This window comes from Xenopus tropicalis, chromosome 3 (assembly GCF_000004195.4).
Source record: "Xenopus tropicalis strain Nigerian chromosome 3, UCB_Xtro_10.0, whole genome shotgun sequence".
Classification (NCBI taxonomy): Eukaryota; Metazoa; Chordata; class Amphibia; order Anura; family Pipidae; genus Xenopus; species Xenopus tropicalis.
The window spans coordinates 58,620,135-58,643,846 of NC_030679.2; the positions used below are offsets into that span (position 1 = coordinate 58,620,135).

The 23,712-nt window shown below is 38.1% G+C and overlaps 1 protein-coding gene across 1 annotated transcript; it reads right to left on the minus strand.

The window, feature by feature from the left end:
• Positions 1-10,758: 10,758 nt before the first annotated feature.
• On the minus strand, positions 10,759-13,352 carry il22 (interleukin 22). The gene is made up of 5 exons (NM_001137611.1): positions 13,188-13,352; positions 13,020-13,076; positions 12,787-12,930; positions 11,276-11,347; positions 10,759-10,848 (listed from the first exon to the last, which is right to left on the minus strand). Exons 1-5 carry the CDS (start codon positions 13,350-13,352, stop codon positions 10,759-10,761), a joined length of 528 nt encoding a protein of 175 aa, NP_001131083.1.
• Positions 13,353-23,712: the final 10,360 nt, after the last annotated feature.

A 23,712-nucleotide genomic window follows, 5' to 3' on the forward strand; every position in this document is an offset into this window, starting at 1 on the left:
CTTTTCAGGTACTATTTATTCTTAAAAAAAAAATAAAATACATATATATATATATATATATTTATATTAAGTTTGTCACAGCTAATGGTGGGTGATAGTCCTTGGCCATTTAATCTCTGGTGTTGTTTGATGGTTTCCACATGCCCACTGTGTTCGCAGTGCCCGGCATTTGTTTTAAAACAGCTATAAAGTTCTTTAAGATGTTTGGTAAAGTTTGAAATACATGGCAAGGACTATTGTGATGCTGGATTTGTTAATAAAGCTGTGGCCGAACTCCACCCACATAACGGTTGTCAGTGTGTTTTATTTGTGTCGCTGGATTTGTCAGGGTAAGGCTGGAATGGAGGGAATAAGTCTCCACAGTCAGCCAACTATCTGAGTGTCCCTAAAATGATATTCTAATGTTGGGAAATGTATGGAAATTTGAAATTTAGCTTGGGATGGTTTTAATTATCTATTTTCATATTGTAAAATGTATAACCACTAGATGGTAGCAAAGGATTTTATTTTTCTTGCAAATTGAGTGAATGCTAATTTACCAAGATCACCATAAAGAACAAATTCTTTTGTGAACAATAAGAACATTCTTTGGCAATAAACTTTCATCCCTTTTGTTCCTTTGTAGTATATATTTGCAGACACTCACCAGATCACCCCAGCTTTCCAATGGATAAAAGTCGGGGCTTGGTGTGGAGGATCTCGCTCTCCCAGTATTCCAAACAGACCGGCAGAGCAGAGCAATTTCATGTCATGAAAGCAATGTTTTAGGGGCGCATGCTTTCACATAATAAATTGCACAGCTGTGCAGGTCCATGCTTACGTTGCTTTTTTGGTATACAGCTAACAATATTTTTAAGAAATGCTTTTTGTGTGTGTCAGTGTTTATTAGTAGTATACTATTTTAGAACTTTCGGGAAGTGAAATAGCTAATATAAACAAGGTGCTATGTATGTCTAGGTCCATCTCTGCAACTGTTTAGTACAATGGCTAATTTCGTAGCTGCACTATTGAAGCAGTTCGTTGCAGTCCTAAATTTTAGCCAATGCTCGTAACCCCTGTAGTGCTCTGTTAAATAAAAAAAAAAATATATATAGAAAAAAAGAGAGCCAAAATACAGTTTGCTATCTCGCAGTATGTTTAATTGCATGGGCTAATAAATTTTGTATCACTTCCTGTGATGGCAAAGTAACCCTTTTGGTTCATTAGGCCATGATCCTCCTTTTAATGTGATAAGAACATATCAGAAGGGCTTTAGTATGAAATAAGGAGTTTAGTGGACAGCAAGCCTGTGAAATGCCTCAAAGGCAAGACTATGGGGCACATTTACTTACCCACGAACGTTCTGATGGCGTCCGAATGCGTTTTTTTCGTAATGATCGGTATTTTGCGATTTTTCGGAAAATTGTCGCGACTTTTTCGTAGCCATTACGAATATTTCGCAAATGTTGCGACTTTTTCGTAGCCGTTACGAAATTTCGCAGCTTTCGCGCCGAGTACGAAAGATTCGGATTCATTCAAGCTTCAGTATGGTGACTTTTCTTGGGCCAGGTTGGAGCTGTAGGGTGCCATTGAGTCCTATGGGAGGCTTCCAAAATCATGCTAAGTCTGAAAGTTTCGCCCGCCGCTTACGAGCGCTCAATACGAAAAAGTCGCGACAAGATACGAGTGAATCGTAATGGCTACGAAAAATTTGCGACTTTTCGCGCAAGTTGTATTGGTTACGAAAAAGTCGCGACAATTTCCGAAAAGTCGTAAAGGCGACGAAAGTAAAAAAACAAAAGTACTGGTAACAGGGTGTCCTCTAAGGTCCAAATGGAAATGACAGTGATGTGTAAATCCTATCACCCTCTGGTCTGCCAATACATATTGCATTAGAAATTATTGGCAGATCAATGTTCTGTCTGGACACCTTGACTATGACCAGATGTAAATGCAGCCTAGCCTCCTTAAAGGAGAATGCAAGTCAAAATGTAAAAAGCATACTGCCCAGTAGTCCTCCTATTGTTTAGTAAAAACACCACACTTTTGGCTCACCTAATCAAATATTTACTCAGTCACACTTACTTCACATTTTCTAGAACAGGCAGCCATCTCTAAAAAGGTATTCTGCCTTCCTTTCCCTCCTTGCTTCATACTGCACATGTGTTTCATTCCCTCCCCCCCCCTCCCCTCTGGCAGATCCGCTTCTGATTGGCTGGTGGGCATGTGTAGCTCAGAACAGCAGACAGGATTAAGTTACACACATGCTCAGAGAATAGGAAGCCTGCCGCTGGCACCTACAGGAAGGGGAGAGAGATTTCAGTGATGTCACTGTAGTCTTCACACTGCTGTAGGCTGCCAGCACCATATCTCAGAGAAGCAAGCAGGGATCTGGGAATTTAGATATGCAGTAAGTACTTAAAAAGAATGCCTTTAGACTTACTTTTAATTTATATTAACCTTTCATTGTCCTTTAATGGAACAGTTAAGTGTAAAAATAAAACTGGGAAAAATAGACAAGTCTGCACAAAATAAAAAATATTTTCAATATAGTTAGTTTGGCAAAAAAGTAATCTATAAAGGCTGGAGTGGGCAGATATCTAACATAATGGCCAGAACACTACTTCCTCCTTTACAGCTCTCTAAGCTGTTAGCAGCCAGTAACCAATCAGTGACTTGAGGGGGGACCATATGGGACATAACAATTCACTTAGTTTGCATTTGAATCTGACCTGCGTGTTTCACAAACTAACTGAACACATGTAAATCGCCGGTGGGATGGCATGCAAGTTGCTGCGATGTCCCAGAGTCAACCGAAGTTGTCTTGAGAAGAAACTTCAGGTGACTTCGGGACATCACAGCGACGTGTATGCCATGCCACCTTCGATTTACATTCTAGCTGATAGGATGGCATTGCGGGGAGATTAGTCGCCCGCAAAAAACGAAGATTTGTCGGAGGGGCAACTAATCTCCCCGTCTGCCACTGCCCTAAAAAAAGCAGGAAGTAGAGTTCTGGCCATTATGTTAGACATCTGCCCACTCTAGCCTTTATAGATTACATTTTTGCCTAACTAACTCTATTGAAATTTTTTTTTATTTTGTGCAGTCTGCCTAACTTACTATATTGATATATATATATCCTATATATATACTATACTGCTCCTAGGCAAAATGGGTGCCTTTTATTACATATATTAATTATATAAAAAGCATTTGGAGTCTGATATGCTGGAATCAAGAGATTCCATCACCCCCACTCTCACCATATACATTATCTGATGCTGACACAGGCCTGGGGAAAGAAACATGATGTTATTGCACGAGGGCTGATTCACTAAAGTGTGTTTTAACGTGCGCAATTCATAGCGTGCGTTAAAAATTTTATCGCGTCTAAATTTTCGTGACTTAATGCACGATTCACTATAAGCACACTTGCGCTAATTTACACGCGATACTGCATGCAATATTTTAGTCGCGAAAAAGTCTACGCGCGTTAAATAACACATGCGCAGCATGGTATTTTTCACGTGCACGATAATTATCGCAAGTGCGATAGCTTTCGTGTGCACGATAATTGTCGCGACATGACGCACGCAGCAATTCCCATGCGACATAAAACTGGCGATATCTCCTGGGAGAGCACAGGAGTGCTAGAGAGGTGCTGTATAAATGTTTATTTGCAAAAAAAAAAAAACCCAATAAAAATATAAGTAACAAAAAAAAAAAGAAGTGCTAGAGATAATAAAATGGGGGGGGGGGGGGGGATTAAAGAATATTTAGCCAAATACTTAGGGGTCCGTTTGCTAAAGTGGCTTAAATTAAGTGGGAGATTTTAGACACAGAATAAATGGCAAATATGTTATGGACACTTTATTAAATGGGAACAAATATAATATTGCAATTATTCTGGCAACAAAACATTTGATTGGCAGTTATCACACTTGCCAGAAAATACACAAGTTTTACTATTCAGCAAAATGGGCTAAAGACAAAATTGTTGGCAGAATATTTGCAAAAATTTAAACCATATAGCATATTGATGCTGTTACTGCTAAATGTAAGAGTGTAGGGGAAACTACATGAAAGTATAGAATACCATATCAAGGAAGGCTAAATAATTAGACATTACCCAGTTCAAAAGTACAAAAATAAAACAACTTTTATTACAACAATAAAATGTTAAAAACTCTAAAACTATAAAAATAAAAAAACTTAGGGCTTGCTGCCCATAAACAGATCAACTTTCTGCTCCACTCTGGCCAACTGGGCCTTCATGGAGGCAATGTCCTCTTGTATGGACCGAAGAGTGAGGTCAGTCCTGGATGGTGATGTTTAGGTCCCCGCTTCCCAGTCTTCGGCCATGGGGCAAAATCGGCCTCTGCTGGCTCGGGGGCCTCAGGTGCCTCTGCTGGCTCAGGGACCTCGGGTGCCTGGGGGACCTCGTGAGCCTCGGGGGCCTGTGGGGCCTTGGGGGCCTGGAGAGCCTCTGCAGCCTGGGGGGCCTGGGGTTGGGCCTCGGGATGAGGCGCTACATCCAGCTGAAGTTCTGTGAGATAGTATTGCAAGATGTTATTTTGTGTAATATATTATACATATATTCATACACCATCATAAATAACGGCCCCTCACAAGAACATTTTTTTTCATGGGTCCCTCTAGACTAGCACCCTCTCTCCTTTGTGTGCAAATTAGGCCCCCCGCAACCAGACCCTCCAGGGCCCTGGCCTAGGCACTAGCAATACTTATTTCCCCTTACATCTCCTCCGGGACTGGGTCTGCTGCCAGTTTGCCAATGTGCAATGAGCGTGGGGTAGAACTCATATTGTTTTTGTTGACCCTCTTCTCCACTTACAGAGCTAGTTTACTGTTTTTCTTTGAAATAAATATTGAAAAACATATACCCCACTGATGCCTCAATTAATGTCATTTTATTGGTATTTATTCTGATTATTAAAACTTAGCAGTAGCTGCTGCATTTCCCACCCTATAGGCTTATACTCGAGTCAATAAGTTTTTCCAGTTTTCTTAGGTAAAATTAGGTACTTCGGCTTATATATATACGGTATACAATACGAAGTTCTGGGAAGCTGCACACCATAAGGAACAATAATACCTGGGGGTCTGTGCAAATCAAAATCTAGACAGGCATGGGGTGACGGCACACACAGGATTTTCACAAGGAGTCACAAAGGAGTCTGTGAAATAATATTCAGAGGTTTATTGTGACCAACGTTTCAGTTCCTCACAGGAACTTTCGTCATCCCTGACATTTCTTACATTTGTACTTTTAGTTCAAATTACTTGCTAAATCTTTTACTGAACGTATACTGTAAAAGCATAATAAAGTACAATAATTACCTTCCGCTATTTCAGCGATCAGATCTGAATTCCTGCATTTCAGGTCCGACCATAACCGCTGGAGCATGCGGAGATCCACATCAAGGGCAAACCTGGCGCGCAACCCGTCCTTGAGGTCGCGCAGGATTGCCCTCTTCCTCTCATGGACCCCTAAGGGCCCCAGCGGCAGACTATCATATCCTGAGCGCAGGAAAAAGGTCACAATCTAGCGCCTCTCCCCCGGTAGCAGATCAGAAACCCCAGGCATGATGTCTCAGTCTCATACAGCAGGCTCAATGACACAAAATGGCCGCAAGTCGCACATGTCACGAGATTACAAAGTCACTACAAAATGGCCGCAAGTCGTGAGATTACAAAGTCGCTATAGTAGCGAATATTGTGGCGACTAAATATTCACCGCTATAGTAGCGAATATGAACGCCATGTTAGCCATACATGCCAATACTTTAGTAAAATTTTGTAAAAAAACACATACTTGAATAAATAACACTGCTAAAAACTCATTAACTGTACTTTTCTATAATTATCGCCTGCCTGAAGTAGGTGTTCATTTTCGCATAGACTAATGCGATATTTAGCGCGCCTAAGTGTTTGTGAATCATGCGTTCATATTCATTTCTGCGCGCAAATTAACGCATGTGGTAGCGCGAAATTTAACGCATGCGATATGCGACAACGCACGCGGTAATACTGTTGTGAATTGCGCGCTAATTGTCGCGTCTTATTTAACGCAAAAAAACGTGCAATAAAATTTATCGCACTTTAGTGAATCAACCCTATGTTCTTACTGAGTCACTATGTGGCTCCTTCAAACCAGAGTTGGACTGAACCAGGGATGAAACATGATGTTATGACAAATGTTGTTTCAGGGTCATTACTTGGCCCCCTTTTTCCCAAAGACTGTGTAGTTGCATAGGACATAGTTTATGCAGTACATAAACATACCTCCCAACATTAGCAAATTTTTACCACGCCTATTTTTTGTGACCACACCCCCTAAATACCACTCCCATTTTACTGAATTTGGCAGGTTATTTAAAATTTGAACACATTTCTGGTTTTGGAGTTGTTTTATGTTTACAGTTTTGCTAAAACAGGTGAAATTAAAGCTGCAAGTCTCAGTTCCCCCAAGAGACCTGTTTAGATTATTAGTTACAATTGTATCTAAGTGCAGGTGTAGCTTGTCAACTTTCTGAGCTCTCTGCCAAAAGCTACTTTTTCAATAAAGGAAAAGTAACACTAAAAATGTTTACGTAAAAAATCTATTCTACCCTGCCCCAATAGTTGCCCTATCCTGCACACCATTTATTATTTTGAATGCTTTATTAGAAAATACCTGTTAAAACTTGGCTTCTGGTCATTTGAAATAGGGCAATACGGCGATGCAGGGCAGAATCTACTATGCGACAATCAATTGATCAATCCTAGCCTTCCTTCTGTATAGGAAGGAGTCAGGCTAGGATTGATCAATCGATCGTCGCATAGTGTTTTAGTAGGTATTTTCTAATAAAGCATTCAAAATAATAAATGGTGTGCAGGATAGGGCAATTATTGGGGAAGGGTAGAATAGCTTTTTTACTTAAAAATTTTTAGTGTTACTTTTCCTTTAAGTTTGTATCTTTTTTAGCATTCAGTGCAGGAGATCATTCAGTGCAGGGACTTCCAAGACTGCGGGCTGAGCTATTAAAAGAGGTATTGTGCCGCGAAAATCGGGACAGTTGGGAGGTATGCATAAAGCTGCAGTAAAAAGCATCTGTAGACATCATCAGGTATATGTTTCCAAACCACTTTTTCAACAAGTGTAAATACATAAGGGAGACTCAAAGATAGATAGATTAAAAGTCAGACCCTCCTATTTTCATATAGTTACTATTCATATATTTACTACTATTTGCTATTTTGGAAATGTATTATAAGTCTCTGGTACCCACTGCCAAATGCCTGTACATCAGTACCTGAAATCTTACAGTGACAGTCTGTTTTACCCCAAAATGTTTAATTTGGCAAGCGTGTTTATTTCTCTATTTCAACCAATCAACGAGTGAGTATGTTCTCTTAACTATCCCCATTCTAGTTTATTATTGATTTAGGGTGTGTTTATATAAACAATCTCCATGAACAGACTGGACATAAAAAATAGCCTTTATGATGAATCTATATTGCTGTCCTGCTTGCATGTCATGAATTCTGTGCAAATGGGTAATTTTCAGTAAATTGCACAAAAACACTGGGACGGAAAGAAGACTATAAGTGGGATAAACCCTGTGTTTTTATTAAGTGCAAGCCATGCTTCACTTAATAAACATGCAGGGTTTACCCCACTTATAATCTCCTTGCTGTGCCAGTGTTTTGGTACAATATACTCCAAGCCGGAGGGTGCAGATCCCTCAGTGGACACTGTGCACCAGGCAGAATACACTTTGGAGGGGCCAGGGAGTACTGGTGAGCCTTAAGGTGGCCACATACGTAACCAATGGTTGGAGGAAAGATCGTTCCCACCCTCCACTGACGTTCAGGGCTGAATAGTCAGATATGGAGGTAGAAACAATAGAAATTCTACCTCCTTCCGCCAATTCAGCCTTGTCGAGCCGCAATACAGGCACCAAATATTGTACAAAATCATTGGTGCGTGCATGGCCAACTTTACATTAACCCAATATTCAATTTCAAGCCTGTAATATCTACGTTGTACCACAAAGATATATTTGCATAGTGGTTGAGGGTCATTAATAATAGAAATGCCAAAAGTACTAAAAAGAGTATTGATTTGGACATTTCTTTAAGTTATGTTTTGGATTTTTTAGCCTAAACTCCTAATATAAGGAATACAATGGGTGTATTGCTCTAATAGGGTAGTACTGCCACAACATGGTTGGGGCTGAGGAAGGCTGATGGAGCCAATTAATGGGATCTTTCCTCTGGGTCAACCAGGGCCTTAAAGCAGCCCAACAGTAGCATATTCTGGTCCAGTGCTGCCCTAGACACCGAACCAGTGAGCCCCCATAAGTGCATATGCAATAACGTCACTGTACTTGTGCGCTGCTGAGGAACCCCTACTTCTGCTGCCAGATTTGATAGGAAAGTATTCTGCAAAAGTTTTTTTTTTATATATATAGGCATACTGTTGTAAAGTGTTTTCATGTGGTTCTAAACAGGAATTCAATGAGGAATTTAATTTATTAGTATTACTGTTGATAAAAGCTAATGGTAAGCCCTGGCCTGGATAACCTTGTATAAATGGCACTTTTGCCATTGAAGTGATTCTCACATATTAAAGGCACTGCCAAAACGAAACCGTTTTTAATATTGCTATTGAACTGAAATGTTCTGTCTTGAGAACTGTTGGTATTCAGTGGTTTGTCCTTAAAATATAAGTATGGGATCTGTTATCCAGAAACCCGTTATCCAGAAAGTTCCAAATTACATGAAGGCCATCTCCCATAGGCTCCATAATAAAACAGTACCTTGTATATATATATACAGATATGGGATCCCTTATCCGGAAACCCATTATCCAGAAAGCTCCGAATTACGGAAAGCCTGTCTACCATAGACTCCATTTTAATCAAATAATTCAGAATTGTAAAACAAATTTCCTTTATCTCTGTAATAATAAAGCAGTACCTTGTAATTGATGCCAACTAAGATATAAATAATCCTTATTGGAGGTAAAACAATCCTATTGGGTTTAATTCATGTTTTATTAATTTTTTAGTAGACTTAAGGGATGGAGAGCCAAATTACAGAAAGACCCCTTATCCGGAATACCCTTGGTCCCAAGCATTCTGGATAATGGGTCCTATACCTGTATATATATAGGACATTTATATATATACTATATAGGCTTTTGTTCCATCTAGGCATAATGGGTCTGAATGTAACCCATTTTCTATTATAGGTAGCCAAGAGGGTAAATTGTCAGCAGTGCTGTTATATAGATAACTATTTTGTTATCTATCTACATATTTTCTTCTTATCATTTTCTTATCTGTCAAATATTATCTTTCTTTTATTTCACCATCATCTATCTATATATCATCTATCAATCTATCTTTCTATTACAACCAAAAGTGATGGCACTCTCTGGACTTTGCCCAGACATGATTAATGCATAAAATTTAGGTTCATTTGTTCCATCCATTTTATCTGTCCTATTTGTTTATTTAATCTATATGGGGTAGATGATTGCAATGCATTTTGGTACACACACAGGACTAACAACACATTTATATCAATGTGGAAATAGTATCTTCAAGGGTAACAGATACTTCAGTGTATACATATGTTTTTCTAACCCCCACCATATGTAATAATCCATATTGACATATATGAACATAGCAAATTTATTACTCAAAAATAGTTTTATTACATAATCATTTCTCCATAAAATAAAATAGAAACATGCAGAATAACAATATACCAATATAAATATTGTAGATATTTCCATAGTGCACTAATAAATAAAAACTTTGCAGAATTTTTGAAAAAACATAAGTTAGATAACCCAAAATTGTACATTACAATATTATAAATTAAATTAAACACTTTTTTGAAATATAGATCTTTAATAATAAATATTGTAGGACATCCAGTCCCAATGCTAAATATAAGGTTCTAAATATTATTATAGAGTAACTTGAGAGACATTTACCAGACATTTTACAGGATTTTACATGCTTATTTTTAGAATGATAAAAATAACATGATTTTTAGTTGTTTCATTTAATATAAACTTAGTGCTGTGTCAGGCTATAATATCCTGCTGTATCCTGACATAAATGTTCACTGACATGGCAAACATGAATCATTCTGAATCTTTAGAGCTATGAAGTGAACTAGGAACATGGACAAGAGTAAACAAGCCATCATTAGAAATATATATGTCCTGTTCTCTATGTTCTAACATGTATTTGTGGAACCATTAAAAGATAAAATCCTGCCTGTATAGCTACTGTGGGATAATTTCTTACAATTTCACCCAGATAAGTGTTTTCAATTATCTTACTCATGCTAGTTTTTTCAGCCTACATAAATTGCTTACTTTAAATAGCTTTAATATTAAAGCTTGTATATATTTCTTATAAAGACTTCAGTAAGCAATGATATCATTAGGTAGGCTTTCTAGCAAAACTTAGAGTACAGTGTGTTAGCACAACACCAGCAATGCACGGTCTAACACTAAAAAAATTGATACTCAACTCCCAGCTGGCATGGGTACATTTTTTATATAAATATATAAAATTTAAAAATATATATTCAAAAATATATTCAAAATAAATAAACATACTAAGTGTTAATACTACTCACAGCACTAACAATAAATAACACAGTCAAATCAAGATTGTAATGTTTTGTCTTTTCTTTCTTGCGTTTGGATTATTTCAGAGGGGAAAATAGCAGAAAAATCTGTCAGTCCTTCTTTCATAACATCTCTTCAACATACTCATAAATCCACTCAAGAAGTGTATCCATTTCGCTTATGGCTTTCCATAATACCTTGTTCCCGTTAATCTGTGAGAAAAAACAAAAAGGCCAGTCAACTAATTAATTTTTTACACGATTCAGCAATGGAAAGCCCCCACCTTCACTCTCTGCTAATATTTAATATAGGGCCAATCTCATACTCATGCTCAGATCTTAGAGTTAAAATCATTTTGTTATTGGTGCCATGAAAGTAGTAAGCAGCATTTTTACAGAGCATTGACCTCTATTACTGAGTACTGCAGCAGAACATTGCTAGTTAATGATTAGTGTAAAAATAATGCAGACAAAATATGTTTTGAGATTATAGGCTGTAGCTCATTTCAAAGGGCTGTAATTTAAAGAACAACCCTCCCCTCCCACCTCTTACTTTCTGTACCCCCCCTTTTCCTCAAAAATCACAAAATAAATAAAGAATTGAAAAAAAATATGTTTTTAGATATTACACTTTGCATACCTGGCGAATTTTGATTTTCAGTTCTGTGAGACTTTTAATTCCAGTTTCTTTATGGTCACAGTGACTTTTTTTCTGTGGACGAAAACCAATATGTTAGAAAAATGTTGCTGTGTATACTGCCTAACAGCACTGTAAAAAATATTGTTTAGAATCTACAGGAGCAACACATAGTTCATTTATATTTTGTGTTACATATTCATTACTATACACAAATACATATTTAACAGCTGGGTTCTCCTTTGTGTTCTTTTTTATGCTTTGTACTCAATATGCTAATGCAAGTATAGGATCTATTATCCAGAAACCCAATATCCAGACAGTTCCATATTATGGGAAGCCATCTCCCATAGACTCCATTATATGCAAATAATTCTAATTTTTAAAAATAATTTCCTTTTTCTCATTATAAAACAGTACCTTGTACTTGATCCCAACTAAAATATAATGAATCCTTATTGGAGGCAAAACAATCATTTTGGGTTTAATTAAGGTTTAAATAATTTTTTAGTATGGTATGGAGATCCAAATTATAGAAAGACTCCCTATCTGGAAAACAGGTCCTGTACCTGTACAAGCTATGTGACAGCAGAGAGCAATGCAGTGGATACACACAGCCAGACTGCAGAGAATAGCACAGACAGATGGTATGCAGGCCAAATGTCTATATGCCTGTACTATTTACAGCCCAGATAAAATGGGTGTTTCAAGTGATTCTCCCTGAGACTCTGACCCTGTCAGTCCTATGTAATTAGCAGCCTCCCTAGATTCACTTGCTTATTTGTTGTAATAAATGTAGCTTTAGTCATTTACCTAACTGACCCCCCCCCCCAATACATAGTAATTGACAGTATAATTATGGGATCTTTCATACAGAAATCTGATATACAGAAAGCTCAGAATCACAGGAAGGAAAATAAATCTATTTTTTTAATTATTTCCTTTTTTCTGTATAATACTAAAACTGTACCTAATTCTAACTATACTAAAATACTAAATCTATTTTGGTAGCAAAACTATCCTACTGAGTTAAATAAATGTTTAAATATTTTTGTAGACTTAAGAGATCCAAATGACTAAAAAATCACTGATCCAGTAAACCCCAGGTCCCAAGCATTCTGGACAAAAGATCCAATACCTGCTAGAATAAGCTAGCAACCCACAATGCCATATAAAACAATTTCCATCATCATAAACATGAATTTAAATAAATTAAATAGGAACTAGTATCTACTTATACTTATATAATACACTATAACCAAACTATTTGCAGTAAAACACAGCCTTATTTTATTTGTGTATGCAGATTACACAGGGCTAAGTTGAATTAGTTATAATGTACAGCTCTAGCACAGACTGCAATGCTGGCATCAAGTGAAAGTAACAGTTAGAAAGCTGTCAAACCAGTGAGCTGTCTGCATATTATATAATACATCCGAGAATCTCTGCTCACTCTCTCTTTTTCTCTCTGACTCTCAAGGAATCACAGAGCATTCTAAGTTGATTCTACTCACACAGTGCAGAAGCATGTCCTGGATAACCATCAGATCTTGGATAATTTTAAGTTTCTTAGCCTTTTCCTGGACTGGAGGTTTTTCTAGGAAAGTCTTAATGTAGAAAGACAGAAAGTTGTTCCTCAGATTGCAGTTTTTCTGAGCCTACAAAGGAAGACCAAAGCAATTCAATTTGCTGTTTCAGATCAGACAAGCTCAGTAACTCGAATAACACGCCTATACCTTTTTCTTACCATAAAATCTTGTTTCAATTCTTCTGTCAAAAACTGAATGTCTGTAATGTTGTCTTTCTGTAAAACAAAGCAAAAAATACATTAAAAAAATGTTTTCCTGGTGGTTTCAAAGCTATAAGAAACATTCTCTATGAGGAACAGTTCATATCAAGCAAACAGTTTACTTACAGGAAAGAGTTCTTTGAACCTGGCTGTTTTGTTGTAGAGGTTTTCAGTGTCTTTTTCCAGTTTCAGTCTCTGGCAAGTTTTTTGGGGAATTAGCCTTGTATCACATGTAAAAATATGTAAACTCACTAAATAAAGCACCGACAAGAGGCTAGTACAGAATTTCATCTTTCTCAAATGGATCTGCTTGTCCCTGATACGAGTCAATGCAGCCAATAGAGGTCTCTTCAGAAACTCTTAAGATGAGATTGCAGCTTGGCACTTGTTTGATGGAAGGTCAAGTTTGCTGTTGGTTTATATAGATCTTCTTCTGAGTTTAAACAAAATTCCCCCCATCATCATTGGTGACGTTATGTAAAGACCTACACAGGTTTACTGGCAGAAAAAAAGCTAATCTTCTAAGAACTACGACCCAACTTACCACAGCAAGTATTCATATGTGGCTAACAGGCTACAGGAGTTCTCTTGTGGCTGTGGTTCATTTAGCGTGGTAAGCAAACCCTCAAATAAATTTTCAAGTGTTTTCCTTAAAAATATATGATTTTTTTCCTTTTAATCTTGCTGAAAACCTTATTTATGCTTTATAAAGAATGACAATACACATTGCTATCAAATGCAATTGAGAAAGCATTTTCCTGAGATTAAACTTATATTAATAATGTACTGCTACAGTTACACTCTGTACCAGTTAAAAGACAATTAGGGTATATATACTAACATCAGGAAACATTTTTATTTATTTTGCATAAATGCTATTGTAAGTTTTTATTTTTGCATTTTAACATTATACATACATTACATACATTTATTATATAAGGGATAGTAAAGATAAAGTGAAAAGAGAACAACTATTAAAGCCTGAGGGTCACTGGTGTATCTGCACTATACTGTAAGACCCAGACCTGGACTGGCAATCTGTGAGTTCTAGCAAATGCCAGAGGGGCAGCTGTAAGATGCCATAAATGGTCACTATTTATTGCTAGTGGTGCGTTGTGGAAAGTTTAACCAAAGCTTTAAAGAACTCCAAAATGTTCATACTCTTTGTGCAAAATACAATTTTTTCGGGTTTTTTTTAACGAAAAGTTTTGGAATTTTAACAAACTTTTCACATACAATCCGAAATGTTCTATAAATTAAAAAAAAGTTAATTATCTCAAATTTCTCAAAATTGTTAAGTAAATGGGGCCCTATTTGGAGTCCCAGTGCAGACCTAGTAAGAGCTGCAGGTACAGTTTGAGGTACTGCCTCAAACTTTTTTGTCCTTAGCACATTGGTACAGTGTAAGACAAGTTAGGAGTAGGTTCTGGTATAGTCTGGAATGTCAGTTTGGACAAATCATAAAAACTACTACTTCCTTTCCAGACTCTAGAGATCCTTAATGGTACTGGGGAATAATTTAGAATAGTCCCTAAAATAGAATTAATATAGCAACCACATTGATGTACATGCACAGTACATGCAGTATGTGCTAAAATGATAATGTCGAATTATCAGTCAATTTTAGGCCATATTTAGAACCCTTACTTATGTATTTAGGATACAGTTAAAGATGCATGTTCAATTACATTTTGTTCTACAGCCCAGTATGGAGCAGATAAATCACCTGTCAGAGATACATCCTACTAACATGTCCTTCTTTTTTGCACCTTGCAATGGCTGGTGTTAAGCATTTATGCTCTGCTTTCCTGTGGCAGAGGAGACACCTATAGCAGCAATTATACAGGCACTGGGATTATTTATGAAGTCTGACACACTGTCATGCAAATCAGTGATGTTTGCCAAATATCTGCCTCAACCAGCAAGAAAAACTGAATGATTTGCTAAAAATTAGTAGTAAAGTAGTAAACTTAAATGGGTTTTTCATGTTTGTTTTGGGCCAGGCTCCTAAGATTAAGCCTAACTTAATGTGGTTGACTAGGGGTTAATCAGCTGATGGGAGGGATGATAGCTAAGAGGATAGTGTAGGGAAGCAATCTGTCATTTTAGTGAGTGACAGCAATTTGAGAGATCCCCCGCCCTCTCTAGTTATCAGGGATGTTGGTTTGGATAATTTAAGTGCTAGGTTTCATATTGGCTGTACCTTGGAGGATGGACATAAAAGGCTGGAGTTACATGGGTTTTATGAGATCAGGCAAATGGTAGGCTACAAAAAACTCATTTAATTATGTTATAATAAAGGTTTTTTTTATACTTTTAAACCATGGAGTTTAGAATTAATTCATATATCTTTATAAGGGCTAGATAATTTACCTCACAAGTCACAACTTTCTTGGCAGGTTCCTTGTCAGGCTGCTGGCGGGGTGGTGTGGTACTAGACAGTATTTATGGGTATAGTGACCCCCATGATGGGTTAACTCAGCCCCTGGGGGTGATTGGCTGTTAAAGAGCAGTGGTGTAAAATTCATAAGCTGCTCGCTGAGTTATGTGCAAGTGGCTAGTGGGTATCAAATGGCACTTGGAAGGGCAGACTGACAGAGGACTTCAAAATTGTGTTAAAATGTTATGATGTAAATGTTAAATAATGGTATTTAAATATTATGGATAATTATATCTAACTGTTAACTAGTATTATATGACTGTTGTAAGCAATAAAGCTGTGGCCATATCATCCAAATGATGTATGTCAACATTAAAGGGTTATAAGGGGGCCGCAATGGGCTGTGCCATAGTCAAGTTTTTTATTAGTCCTTGGTAATTTACAAAGATTGTGATCTTTGCGTTTCATTTTATTACACTGCAGCACACCACCACCTACACTGAGACACTTGATTATAAGGCTACTTTGTTCAGTATCAGAGTAATGTCGTGTACATTCCTAGAGGATGTGAGAAGGATATAGCTGTAGCCTCAGTGACATCACTTATAGAATGAATGAAATGAATATGACTCATGGTTTCTGTATTTTCCCTTATGTCATTCTGGGCCATCCAAACCAGCTATCCAAAGAACTAAATTGTTTAAGATTCAAAACAATAAGGAACTCACCAAATGTTGCATTGTTTATGTCACAGATTTCTTTAGATTTTTGATGGAGATAAAATATATAAAATATGTGTTAAAAGCCAGCTTAGAATTCCATGACGTATATTAAAGCACTTAGCCTTCGGCCTCATGCCTCTCCGTGATCATGGAACTCCTCAGTGACTTCTAATATCCAATAGGGGTACATCATTCCCTGTATAAACCTCAATATTTTGCTTTGATATTGACTATTGCAATCTGAGTACAAGTATAAACAAAACACATAATATATGTCTGTATAAGTAAATATTACTTGCATTCACCAAGCTATAGACAGTGACCAACAGGGGTCTCTTAAGATACCTACATACAACACAGGTTACAGGCTGGCCCCTTACACTCTGGAGTTGTCCTCTCTTTCTAGTGAAAGAATCGTTCTGCAGTAACAAGGCTGTTAGGGTTTACAAATATGGAACATACTCATGTGGGAGTACATTGCATTTCTTTTCAGCAGCAGAGTATTGCCCTCGCTTTTCTTTCCATTATCCAAAAATGAAAAAAAGGCCTTAGAAATGGGTGCATCAGAATGTATGTCCATGGCTGGAACAGCCACATTACAAAGGAACCTAAGGTGGTAATTATATCCTTTATTGTTGAATCCAGGCCCCACTTTTAAGTATTTATTTATTACTTAGTATTTACAATTTATGAATCTGCCAGAGTAACTTGTGGAATTTTGGTTGCAAGACCGTTTGGTGTTATGATTTATGAAGTTCAGAAAAATGAAGCTAAACTACTATTATTTTGAAGGTTATTAATATTTTGGTGTACGGTGTTATAAGTAGTGATGAGCGAATCTGTTCTGTTTCGGTTCGCTGAAAAATTCGCAAATCTTTCAAAAGATCCGCGAAACGGCGAAAATGTCATGCGGCAAAAAAAAATTCTCGCCCGTGGCTATTCTTTTGTTGCCCGCAGCTATTCTTTTGTCACGCGGCTATTATTTTGTTGCCCGCGGCTATTACTTTGTCGCACGGCTATTATTTTGTCGCCCGCAGCTATTCTTTTGACGCCCGTGACTATTCTTTTTTGACGCCGGCGACAATTTTTGGACGAGCGGCTAATTTTTTCTCAGCGAATTTTTTCATCCGTTTCTCGAAACAATCCGCCAATGGTGAAATGCGGAAATTCGCCGTGAATCCATGCCTGGCGAAACATTTCACCCATCACTAGTTATATCTGAACCATACTGTAGGTATTTAGTGTGCCTCTGTGCCTCTGAAGATGCCCCAGTAGCTCCCCATCTTCTTTTCTTCTGATTCACTGCACATGCTCTGTGCTGCTGTCAGTTGCTGAGCTTAGGGACCCACTCACAATATACTGAATATAGAGAATATAAATACAAGACTGATTAGTCTTATGGAAGTCAACCCCTAAGCTTAGCATCTCACAAGCTGCCCAGACCACACTGAGCATGTGAGTGTCACTGATACTTCTAGCAAAATCCAAGATGGGGAGCTCCTATGAAGGCCTGGATCACAGAGATGCTGGTACAGAGATGCTGGTTACAGAGATGCTGAATCTTTAGGTTGGTACAGTATGTTCATTATACGCAGTATATATATATATTTTTTTTTAGAATTTAGATCTCTTTGAAAGGAGAAGGAAAGCCATAAAAATAACAGTCCCGATGCTGCTCTCCCTTACTGCCATATATTTTTGCTAAATTTGCTAATATAAACAAATTAATCACGCATCTTACCAGTTATTGACTGCCATTTTAGTGGACAATGTCCCTTCAACTGGATGCTTTAGCAACGTGTTTTTGCACTAATTTTTTTTCAGCCAATTGACCTGCACATCACTACTTTATTAGGAAATAGTTACAAAAAGTCAGGCAGTTGCAGGAATAGCTCTCCTGCACTTGGGGTGTAGGGCAGTATAAGAAAATATTTTACTGTAGTTAAGACGTGTTTTATTGATGATGTTTGATGTTTTCTGGTGTAAACAGTATTTCTACTCCAAGCAATAAGTAGTTAGTGCTGGACTTATATCTAAAACTGCTTTAAGCTGCATGAGGTCCTCAAAGTACTCATACTCGAAATCGCAATATCTGCAAATCAAAAGTGAGCACAGTGGGAGAAAATTCCAATAGTGTGTTATCCAGTTAACTATTCAAATAATTAATGTACCTCCATCATGCTTAGGGGAAGTGAGATGCAGAATATTAATTGGATCAACCTGATGTGTCCCCCATGCCCAAATATTGTCATGGAGTAGTATCACGCAATCCAATCAAGATTCCTTGGAGTAGCAATAATTCATAGAAAAACAAAATTGCACAATGGTGCATTAAATTATTTAATGATAGACATAACTACAGAAGCCAAGTGGCTACTTAAAATCAGCATTAAACATAGATATTTAATATTAATGAAATGATGCTGAAAATAAGTTTTTTTACTGCAAATTGTAACAACTGTATTGTGTAAGTAGCCAGAGTAACTTAGATCAATCCATACTTAAAAACAAATTTTGTTTGTGTAATTTTTGAACAATTGTATTGGATTTATCAGTTTTATTCCACCCCATGTAACATTAGTTGTTACATTTATATGTTACATTTTCTAACTAATATATATATAATATATCTGTAGGGTGATGGCACACAGGTAACTTTGTCGCACAGCAAATCACCTCTCTTACGATCAACACGGTCAGTATTTGAATTTGTTTTGCCATCTGCTCCATATACTCATTTCTGATGAGGTCTGTGTTATTTAGTTTATTAAATCTTTAAAAAGCAGTCAAGCCTCAGAATGTTTGGTAGTAGTTACACAGCACAACAGCTCCTCACAACTAGTTCATCCTGCCATTCTGACAATCTTACTTACGTTTTTGTTCAGCAATAAATTTACCGGCACCCATATTACTGGAAAGAATTTTGAAGTTTGTATTAGCTCTACAGCCCTTTCCTCCAATACTACAACAACACACAAGGATCCAGCTGTACTATAGCCTTAATAATCACAATAACTCCTATATTAGACACCCCCTTATACATTATACGGTTAATAGAACTAAACCACAGTAAGTCAGCTATTCAGAGTTTTTGAAATTCTTTAAAATTGTTTTTAGCAAGCTTCAAAATAATGTACTTTTTTTTACACACAAAAGTATTATACTAACAGAACTTGTGCATCATACAAAGACTTCTATGTGACTTCTTCTTTTATGCAAGTCCCCAGTGGAAAATAAATACATGGGGCCAGAGGTTGCAATATTGAAGGGAGGTCAGCAGGGGCGCGCTGGTGGGGATTGGCTCTGGGTTGCCAGGGCCCACCGGGTTTTTTCTTGATACCCCACCAGCCCAGTACCACTCTGGGTTTACATGAATTATTGTAATGCACTTTTCTCACATCATATATTCATACTACAGACTTATCATTTAACATCACTTCTCCTCAATGGAAACCCTCCATACTGTTGCCCACTTGTGGATCAATACCTCCAAATGGAAATTGTACCATAGCTCTTTCCACATTTTGCAGTGATTAAACATTACAACCTGGGGAAAGTACCTGAATCAACCTCAAACAGCTCACTGCGACCAGTCCTGACTGGTTGTCCTCAAACAGCTCACTGCAACCTGTCCTGACTAGTTGCAGTGAGCTGTTTGAGGTTGATTCAGGTACTTTCCCCAGGTTGTAATGTTTAATCACTGCAAAATGTGGAAAGAGCTATGGTACAATTTCCATTTTTTGTTTGTGTAATTTTTGAACAATTGTATTATATTAATCATCTTTATTCCACCCCCATGTAACATTATTTGTTACATTTATCTGTTACATTTTCTATGTAATTGGCTTGTATATCTGATTATCTATGCAAAGTAGCAACATGCCACAAATCACCACAAAATAAATATATCTGTAGGGTGATGGCACACAGGTAGTTTTATCGCACACAGCAAATCACCTCTCTTACGATCAGCAAGGCTCCTAAAAATACCTCTTCACTGGGACCAGCAAGAATGGTCATAGGTAAAATATATGAATAGAAAATTGTGTGCAGTTAAATGTTTTACCTGCATCAATTCCCATCCAAATGAAGGTATGTCCAGGTGTTTTTTTTTTTCTTCCACTGGTTATATAGCATTGTGTGCCATTATGATTGTCTTTCTCTTGAAAAAAAAATCTGCAAAGGTGTAAGGAGAATATTGCCCCCCCCCCCCACCTTCCCCAATACACATACACAGTTTAGTACTTCCAACTTCCTTTTTGGGAAAATCGAAATTGACAACAGCTTTATTATGATTAATCAATTTTTGGGGAATTAAGGGTTCATACTATGCCAAGTGAGTCACCCCCTAATGTAGATTTGCCCTGAAGGAAGGAGGACATGCCTAGAGACACATGAGAATTTAGGATACACCATATTGTCAAATGTGAGGGGATTCACTCTGTGAAGAAGGCCTCAGTGGTAGAAGAACCCAGTGAATCAGGATTAGTAAAATGTGAGATTAGGTCTTGGTAGTGCACAAGGTCGGACTGGGGGGTGCAGGGCCCACCAAGGCTACTGCTTCAGGGGCTCCAGCACCCCCCAATGGGCCCCCGCAGCAGCCTTTACACCCCTCCCTAAGGGGCTCCCATCACCCGTCCTCTCCCGATCGTGCATAAGTGAAACTTACCTTTACCGCATTGGGGGAGGGAGACCGGCGGTTTGGAAGAGGGCCCTGCAGGGATAGGGTCTGATTCTCACTACTCTGCCGCCTGCCCTGACCCTGTGCCAGTATTTGAATTTGTTTTGCCATCTGTTCCATATACTCATTTCTGATGAGGTCTGTGTTATTAAATTTATTAAATCTTTAAAAAGCAGTCAAGCCTCAGAATGTCTGGTAGTTACACAGCACAACAGCTCCTTACAACCATTTTAACCTGCCATTCTGACATGCTGGCGGGGATTGGGTCTGGGTTGCCAGGGCCCACCCGGGTTTTTTCTTGATACCCCACCAGCCCAGTACAACTCTGGGTTTACATGAATTATTGTAATGCACTTTTCTCACATCATATATTCATACTACAGACTTATCATTTAACATTACTTCTCCTCAATGCAAACCCTCCATACTGTTGCCCACTTGTGGATGAACACCTCCAAATGCAAAATGGAAATTGTACCTTAGCTCTTTCCACATTTTGCAGTGATTAAACATTACAACCTGGGGAAAGTACCTGAATCAACCTCAAACAGCTCACTGCAACTAGTCCTGACTGGTTGTCCTCAAACAGCTCACTGCAACCTGTCCTGACTAGTTGCAGTGAGCTGTTTGAGGCTGATTCAGGTACTTTCCCCAGGTTGTAATGTTTAATCACTGCAAAATGTGGAAAGAGCTAAGGTACAATTTCCATTTTGCATTTGGCGGTGTTCACAAATAAGTGCAATTATATAGCTTACAGCAGCCCCCTTAAAGGACAGACAGAGATTTTTGATATAAGTGTATCTGCATGCATAGGTTAACAAGTGTAAGAAGGAAGTGTTGTAGCAGAAAAAGCAGACAGTGGTGAGAGAATACTCAAACGGAAAGGCCTGGTCTGTTATGTCAGCCCCTGTGTGTGTATAGTAGCTTATTTATGTAAATATTCACAATGTCAATTCACAAGTACAGGGCAGTGGTATATTGTTTATAAAATTAATATAAAGCCCTTCCAGTTTTTGGTGTTACTAATCTTTTAACACTGGTCTTTAAAACCACCTGTTTGATAAAATATTGTTTCTGCTGTGAAATGAAACAAGTGTGTAGTCAAATATAAAATTCTAGTGTAAAAAGGGGTCTTAGTTTGAGTAAAGGTGGGTAAAATGTAGTGACACTGTAATGGATGCACCGCAACTAGATTGGTGTAAAGTAGAAGGGTGAGTGTAAAAGAGTGCTACTTTTACTAGTATATGAACACACATTACTATACCAAAAGGAGGCTCCCAAACTATCTTAGGTTAAAACATACCTATGATACCTATGACTATGTGTGTATACACACGAAACGCGTCAGGATGTATTTATGAATAAAGCTGTTTAACATTCACCGCTGCCCTGGTGTCCAATTGAGTGCGTGCCACACAGTGCTTTGACTTTTACTAGTATACCTAAAAACAGGCCACTATAATACATAATACCAGTTTAATGGTAAAATAGCTGGTTCTTCGTACAATGTCTTTTTGCTGCCACAACGTCATACTGCCCCAAGTCAGCAGCCACACCATCTACTGACCCGTGCATAGGATTGACACCTTTTTATGAAAAGCCCACCATCTTTCCTACATCTTTATTCTTTGGCATCATTTTCACTTGCCAGGCTGGTTATATACAAGCCTGGTGTAAACCCTACCCAAGCAGGCCAAGAAGGAGCCAGTGGGAAATGAAAGGAACTATTATTTCCTAGATCATTGGCTCTTGCTCATTCTGTGGAAACTGTAACTTTTGATTCTCCTGTTAGCAAGACAACAAGTTTGTTCTTACTGCTGCATCAACAGTCAGAGACTGTAGATTAAAAAAAAAGTTGCAGAGGAGAGGCCAGGAGAGGCACATATCTAACAGTTCTTGCTTTTTTTCTGGACATAGCCCTGCCTTCTCTGCTATAACAGGGGAGCTTCCTTGCATAAATCAGGGTTACGCTAGGGGGCTGATTTACTAACCCACGAATCCGACCCGAATTGGAAAAGTTCCGACTTGAAAACGAACATTTTGCGACTTTTTCGTATGTTTTGCGATTTTTTCGGCGTCTTTACAAATTTTTCGTTACCAATACGATTTTTGCGTAAAAACGCGAGTTTTTCGTAGCCTTTACGAAAGTTCCGTAAAATCTTGCGATTTTTCCGTAGCATTAAAACTTACGCGAAAAGTTGTGCCTTTTTCGTAGCGTTAAAACTTAAAAGGTGCGAAGTTTCGCGTAAGTTTTAACGCTACGAAAAAAGCGCAACTTTTTGCGCAAGTTTTAACGCTACGAAAAATCGCAAGATTTTACGCAACTTTCGCAATGGCTACGAAAAACTCAAGTTTTTACGCAAAAATCGTATTGGTAACGAAAAATTCGTAAAGACGCCGAAAAATCCGAAAAAATCGCAAAATACCGATCTTTACGAAAAAAACGCAATCGGACTCATTTCGACCCGTTCGTGGGTTAGTAAATGTGCCCCTAGGTGTATGTTCCTGCACTACAAGGCTACAGAGCATATGTACAATGATCCATGCAGTGGGCAAAGTGAAAAACAAAGGCAGCAATCAGGCTTTTTTATGCACTGTCCACGGAGGCTATGTTCTATGTTCTGTTGTTTTAGGCAGGGGGAAGCAGAAAGGGGCCCTCCCCTCCTGCCTCTACACCCCCCTTACCTTGGGTGTCATTCTGAGGTGCAAGGTAGGAACAGCAGGATACGCAGCCCACATCAGGGCCCTGTCCTTACCTACGTAAGGGGAGGGCTGAGCTGTGTATTCTGTGCTTTACGCTTATGAACAATCCAGTACTCAGTTATTTCTCTTGATCTCCAAAGAAGGACCCCAGTGTCAGAAAGAGCT

Excerpts from the sequence above, each read along its gene's own strand:
- il22 (NM_001137611.1), bottom strand. The coding sequence starts at position 13,352 with ATGAAATTCTGTACTAGCCTCTTGTCGGTGCTTTATTTAGTGAGTTTA. Across the intron at positions 13,077-13,187 it reads GGTTCAAAGAACTCTTTCCT|AAAGACAACATTACAGACAT; the intron begins GTAAGTAAACTG and ends TTTGTTTTACAG. Across the intron at positions 11,348-12,786 it reads AGGACATGCTTCTGCACTGT|AAAAAAAGTCACTGTGACCA; the intron begins GTGAGTAGAATC and ends TTTCGTCCACAG.